At 37.8% G+C, this 6,891-nt stretch overlaps 1 protein-coding gene across 1 annotated transcript in view; it reads right to left on the minus strand.

The window, feature by feature from the left end:
- Window positions 1–358: 358 nt before the first annotated feature.
- The window catches only part of LOC107689176 (ADAMTS-like protein 4), a 57,263-nt gene continuing 50,730 nt past the window's right edge, over window positions 359–6,891 (minus strand). The window contains exons 11-17 of the mRNA XM_016487099.1: window positions 6,465–6,594; window positions 5,454–5,681; window positions 3,731–3,977; window positions 3,446–3,625; window positions 1,972–2,151; window positions 1,751–1,895; window positions 359–1,669 (exon numbers count right to left, since the gene is read on the minus strand). Of these exons, the coding sequence (XP_016342585.1) occupies window positions 1,539–1,669; window positions 1,751–1,895; window positions 1,972–2,151; window positions 3,446–3,625; window positions 3,731–3,977; window positions 5,454–5,681; window positions 6,465–6,594 (1,241 nt within the window). The 3' untranslated portion in view covers window positions 359–1,538. The remainder of the gene's footprint in view (window positions 1,670–1,750; window positions 1,896–1,971; window positions 2,152–3,445; window positions 3,626–3,730; window positions 3,978–5,453; window positions 5,682–6,464; window positions 6,595–6,891) is intronic.

Genomic DNA, 6,891 nt, shown 5'->3' on the forward strand with positions numbered 1-6,891 from the left:
GTAATCCACACCACTCCAGTCCATCAGTTAACGTCTTGTGAATAATGACATTTTAACTTCGAACCATTGCTTCCGGCTAAAATACAAGTGCATAATCCATAATAATGCTTCCTCTAGTGAAAAAGTCCATCTCATCTGAACCAGGAGAGAAATATGCTTAAAACTTAAAACATCTGAAATAATGGACAATATGCTAACTGATGGACTGGAGTGCTGTGGATTACTTGTGGATTATTGTGATGTTTTTATCAGCTGTTTGGACTCTCATTCTGACGGCACCCATTCACTGCAGAGGATCCATTGCTGAGACACTGATGCAATGCTGCATTTCTACAAATCTGATGAAGAAACAAACTCATCCTAATCTTGGATGACCTGAGGGTGAGCACATTTTCATTTTTGGGTGAACTATTGCTTTAATTTACAATGTGGGAACCATTAAAAACAGCCAGAAATAACAATAAAGCACCCCGCACCCCCCCAAAAAAAAACATGTCACACAAAAAATGACAAAAACATGAAACACTAAAAGGACTGATGTACATTCAGACAAAACCGACCTAAAGAAATATAGACTGAATCAAATAAAAAGAGCTGATCATGATGCTCATCTTCTCTTTATAGCTTAATGATGAACTAGATTCATAGATTTCCAGATTTCTGTTCACACTGCACTCATATATGATCTGTAGGACTGACTGTCAGCACTAAGTGTGCTATATTTAGACAGTCAAGAGCACTTATGCTGGAATATTTATGTCCTTGCTGAAGTACTGATATCTTAAGGACCATTTAGAGGACTGAGACAAGGTCAAAGGCACTGTTTTTGAGCGGAGAATCAATGTTTAAGTAAAAATGTATCGCTGCTCACAAGTTTTATGCAATAAGTATGTAATTTTAATTGGAGAATCTTTCGCTTTTTTACTTACTAACAAAAACAGTAAGTTTTTAGTGCTAATGCAACATACTTAGGAGTGAAGGACGCACATTAGGTGTGTAACTGATGCTTTATCTGCGTGTTTTATCATACTTCGGTCGCACAAATAAACTGAATAAATGAGGCAGAATATTAGTTCAAATACCAGATTCTGTATCCACTTACTTGCAATTAAAGTAAACCGTTATGAAACACTTCATGTGTGACAAAAGCACAAAGGCAACTTCTAGAATTGTTCCCACTTAGCAATATCTTCATATACGTGTCCAGAATGTGGACCTGTAACTTCAGTGCATTTGTTTAAAGATGATTTAAGGAATGGTTGAGTATTTGACAGTATAGTGTACTGAACACTCGTCATCAATGGGGAAAGAGCTACTGTCAATCATTTGAGCCTATGAGCCCATATGCGGTAACATTTTAAAACTTTCTTTAAAGGGATCCTGATCTCAGCTCAGTTCAAGTTGGAATTTTCTCCTGAAATTCCTTTTGAACCTGAATGGCCTCTGATTGGCTGTTTCCTCTGATAGAACTATGATTGGCTGAGTTTGGGCTCTGGTGGTGAATCTCTGAACCTGACTTCTCTGTGGCTCGTGCAGGGTTAATGTCTTTTGGCCCGCTGAGCACTCTGGGTGCAGGACGCACAGCAGGCGGTCTTATAGTAGGAGTAGACGCAGAGTCGAGCCTGGACCACCATTATGCAGTTATGCCGTCTGTCCTTACAGTTCTCATCTACAACGAGAGAGATGGGAAGAGAGAGAGAGATTATAATCTGAATCATCATACAGAATGCAAAAACACTCTCACACACACCTTCGAAGGGACTGCAGGGTATGGTGTTGCAGGAGCGCTCGTGGGCAGGTTTGGAGTCCAGATCGCAGGCTGTGTTGTGCTGTTTGTCTGCAGTGAGACACCACACCTCCCGCGTCTGCACCCCTTCACCGCAGGACCGAGAGCACTGGACAGACACAGAGGGGAAGTCAGTGACAGCAGAGGAAGGGAAGATCCCGCAGGACAGATGAAGTCGTCCTCACCGTGCTCCACTCGGTGGTGAACCACTGCGGTTTGCAGGGCTGCAGTTCACACGGCTGCACTGGAGACGGTTTCTCCAGGTGTGAGCACTCACTGGCGGCGCTCACGGTGAAGTCACTTCCTGTCTTCCTCACGCAGATGATGTCCCTGCGCTGGGTGCCGTTTCCACACGCTGCGTTACACTGTTCAACAGAGAGAGTCCAGAGACAGAAGGTGTAAGGCTGAGGTAAGGCTGCTCTGTGCCTGCTTAAAATTCAGAGTAACGGCGCATAAATGCCACTTCAGAAGCGCTTCATTGCCACCTAAATTTGGCAAGAGTGACCAGTGCCAACACACACTCGTGACAGTTTACTCGCCTAGTCTATTCCATTCTATTCTAGTCTATTCTAGTCTTTATTTTATGCAACTTTACTCTGTTTTTTTCAATGTTATTCAATTCTATTTTACATTGTTGCATTCTGTTTTCAGAATGTTCTAAGTTAATTATTCTTTATAATTCAATAAACTTTGTACGAATTATATTGTTCTTCCCTGCATTATTCTTTTGTTTAATTTGACACTGTTCTACATTCAACTTCTATTCTATTCTATTCTGTGCAGCTTCATTTCCTTTCCTTTTTTCTATTGCATTTCATTTGTTTTATTTCATATAATTCCATTTCATTAGATTTTTCTCTGATTATATTCTATTCTACACTATTCTACTCTGTTGTTGAATGTTCTAATGTAATTACTTAAACTTTATTCTAATTGACTATTCTACACCATTCTATTAATCTTTATTCTACTCTATTCTTCTTTATTCTAACTTCATTCTGTTCTATTAAACTATATTATATTCTGCATGGTTCAATTCTTGCATTTAATTTTGTTCTATTTAATTTTAGTCAGTTTCATTAGATTTTAATTGATGTTGTTATATTATTCACTATTCTGTTCTATTTTTAGAATGTTCTGATTGAATTATTTTAACTTTATTGAACTATGTTGAATTATTCTACATTTAAATTAGTTCCATTGTATGTACCTGTACTCTATGCAATATTATTCCATTCTATTCAATGTTATTCCATTCAGCATTTTCTATTATATTTTATTTTGTTCTATTTAAATTTATTAGGTTTCCTTTGATGTTATTCTGTTCTACATTATTCTATAAAAAATTAACTAAAAAATAACCATTCTATTTGATTTGTTCTACTCTACACAGCTATTCTGTTCTTAATTGTATTACATTTAATTTTGTTCTATTCTATTCATCTTTATTCTGTGCAATGTTAAACTATTCTATTAATTTGCATTCTATTCTTCATTGGTCGATTATATTTTTTGTTCTATTTAATTTTATGTTTTGACAATATTCTATTCTATTCTATTCCATTTAATTATTTGACTTGTTCTTCTATTGTATTCTAACACAGACCTTAACACTGGACTATAATTCATTGATATTTGCTGTAGGCAGACGGCCCTCACCTGTGCCCAGGGTCCGGTGTACCAGAGGTGGGTGGGTGTACAAGGTCCCCCGTTACAGGCCTTCATATCAGCCGGTTTCTCCCCCCCACACTCCACTCCTCCGTCTCCTTCTCTCCTGCCTCCGCCGGTCAAACACACCACCTCTCTCCGCTGGACGCCCGGCCCGCACGTCGCAGAGCACTGACAGAGAAACAATCATCCACATCACTACATAAATATATCGTTTCATCAAATCACCTTTTGGCAAACCAAGTGCAAGCACGAATCTGGCTGGTCACTACTCACAGTGTTTGTCCAGTCCGTGAAGTACCAGTTAGTGACACAAGGACCCATGTGACAGTCCTCTGTGCGCTGTGGGTGGAGCCTGTCACTGCACTCTCTCTCATTCACAGTGTTGCCATGGTCACTGACACAGCGTATGCTCCGGGTTCTCTTTCCCACTCCACAATCCACTGAGCAATGTGGGAAACAGACACATTTACACACACACACAGACAGCTCAAACACGTCTATGTGACCAGACTTGCACACACTTACAGACTAGAACAAAACTACATATTTTCGAAGTCGGCTAGTCAGTGGGTTGCCTGAACAACTAGCCTAGATTAACTATTCTGGATTCATCTGACCCATATCAAAACATGTTTCATAGGAGGAATTAACACAAGAAAACATTTTGCATTTAAAAACAGTATGAAACAATGCAGAGGTCTCCACACACACACAAACACACACACACACACTTACAGACTAGAGCAAAACCGCATTTTCTAAATCAGCTAGTCAGTAGGTTGCCTTATCAACTAGCCAACTAACTAATCAGTCTTAAGGAAGTCCTGATTTTGGATTCATCTGACCCAGATCAAACACGTTTCATAAGAGGCATTAACACAAAAAACAGCTACACAGAAAGCAATATGGAACAATACTGGGGTCTCAATTCACAAGACTCATTTTTAAAAGTTGGACTATTTTTAATCTTAAAAATGCAATGCTTGTGGCGGGACAAAGAACAGTGCAAGCACCAAAACAGTGTACAGCTGCACTGGAGCCTTAAGCCTTATGTATCCTTAGGGACATTTTTTCATTTTTTTAATATATATTTTTGGCTGTGTTAAGGCAAAAAGCATAAATTTAGCAAAAAACAACCAACCAAATTAATAAACAAAAAGTGTATTTTCATTGGAATATTAAATTCTCTTCATAAATCTATTTTACACTCAAGATCAAAAATGTCATCATTCAAAACCATTAAAACTGCAATATTAAACCATACTGCCATTTAAGCATAAAATCTGGCATTCTTTGCTAATAGGCTTTTCGTTCTGTTGGCAAGACTTGAAAATGTTTACTGAATGAAAATTAATGAATGAATATCAGAGTATGATTTGTATGTGTACTGAGAAATGGGTGTGTGTGTGTGTGTGTTAATGTTTTTTTATTCATTCTTTTTTTTCTGACACTGCACAAAAAATAATACATACATCACAATTAATGCTGTTTCCAATCACCGACTTACCCAGGACTGCAGTAATAAAAAAACTGCGTAGCGTTTTGTATATGGAAAATATTTTTTTTCCATAAAAAAACAACAACAGTGTTAGTATGTAAACAAACCAGCATTTAAAGGGTTAAAATCTGCATTTCCCAAAAGCATCGTTAACTATGGTCGTTAATTCCATTGAACTCAACTGGTAATGATGGAACTTGCAACCATAGTTGCTTTTGGGAAACGCACCCCAGGACTGATGTTGGTTAAAAAAAAAATCTGTCAGTGAAAGTGAAAAAATAATTTAAAAAAATCACAGTTAATTTTTTTTCTCTAATGACCTCTGTGTAACTTTTAAATTAATGCACAAGGGAAAGGAGTTTAATGCAACTTTTATAAGAGGGTTTCACAATGCAAACTGTCTAACAAAAAACCCCACAGCTGCTGCTCAAATATTAAAAACATAATTTATTAAATATAATATGTACTAAATATACTAAGTAACACTAAATAAATAACCTGTAGTCATCCTGTAGTCTTACCGCACTCCAGTTGGTGCTGATCTCCCAGTGCGAGCAGACGCGTGGGTGGCAGGGCTGCGTGGCGTTGGGGCGGGTGAGACTGGCGCAGCGCTGAGGGTGAACCATGGTTGAGCGATTCCCAAAACTCTGCCTGCACTGTATGTGACGCTGCTGCACACCCCAGCCACAGGAAACACTGCACTCGGACCACACGCCCATATCCCAGCTACACACACACACACACACACACACACACAGAGATACACACTATACAGCAACCCTAATACAGTATATTCATACAGAAAGTCTGTGGTGCAAGATGTGGAACAGCAGAAACCTGAGCATGATTTTAAGAGCCCTTACAGGCATGATTCAAATAAATTGTTTCCTATTTTGTCTTTAGAGTTAGTACTTTTCTAGGTGGATGAACTTCTTTTTGTTTGATGTGAACAGTGTTTAATGGAATGGTATATGCCACACATGCTGTCAACAGAGCTTACATTGTATTTAACCTGAAATATTTTTGTAATAGATGGTAATAAATACATAAACATACATTAGTGCTGTCAAATGATTAATCGCGATATATATATACAGTACATACAACCATTCAAACGTTTGGTTTTTGAAAGAAGACTTTTCTGCTCACCAAAGCTGCATTTATTTGATTAAAAAATACAGTAAGAACAGTAAAAATGTGAAATATTATTACAATTTAAATTAGCTGTTTATAATGTGAATATATAGTATAATGTATTTTATTGCTGTGATGCGCAGCTGTATTTTCAGCATCATTACTCCAGTCTTCAGTGTCACATGATCTTCAGAAATCATTCTAATATTCTGATTTGCTGTTCAAGAAACATTTATGATTATTATCAATGTTGAAAACATTTGTGCTGCTTCTTTACTGTCCCTTTTTATCAAATTATTGCATCCATGCTGAATAAAATGATTAATTTCGAGAATTAAAAAAAAGAGCCGTTTATGCACATACAGAGTTACTCACAATGGTGGACAGGGATGAACGTTACACGGTTCCTCCTCCGGAGCAGGTTTGGTTGCGGAGTCACACCTCCTCTCATGGACTTCCTGGTCTGTGTGTCGATTCACACACACAATCTCTCTGTACTGAGAGCCTGAATACAAACAAACACATATGCACACATCAAAAAACAAGCAAACACACACATAGTACAGCATTTTTAGTGGTAAGTGGTGTAAAATGGCAAGGTATTCTGGGTAGTAGTTTACACCATCAAGTCTCTGTGATCATCTCGTCTCTAGATATTGCTCGCATTCCTTGTTTTTTTCTTCTCTTTTATAGGAATAGTTCACCCAAGAATAAAAATCATCTTAAAATTTTCTCACCTCAGGTCATCTAAGATGTAGATGAGTTTGTTTCTTCATCAGATTTGGAGAAATGTGTCTCAGCA

This window comes from Sinocyclocheilus anshuiensis, unplaced genomic scaffold (assembly GCF_001515605.1).
Source record: "Sinocyclocheilus anshuiensis isolate Anshui unplaced genomic scaffold, SAMN03320099.WGS_v1.1 scaffold737, whole genome shotgun sequence".
In the NCBI taxonomy this organism is placed as follows: Eukaryota; Metazoa; Chordata; class Actinopteri; order Cypriniformes; family Cyprinidae; genus Sinocyclocheilus; species Sinocyclocheilus anshuiensis.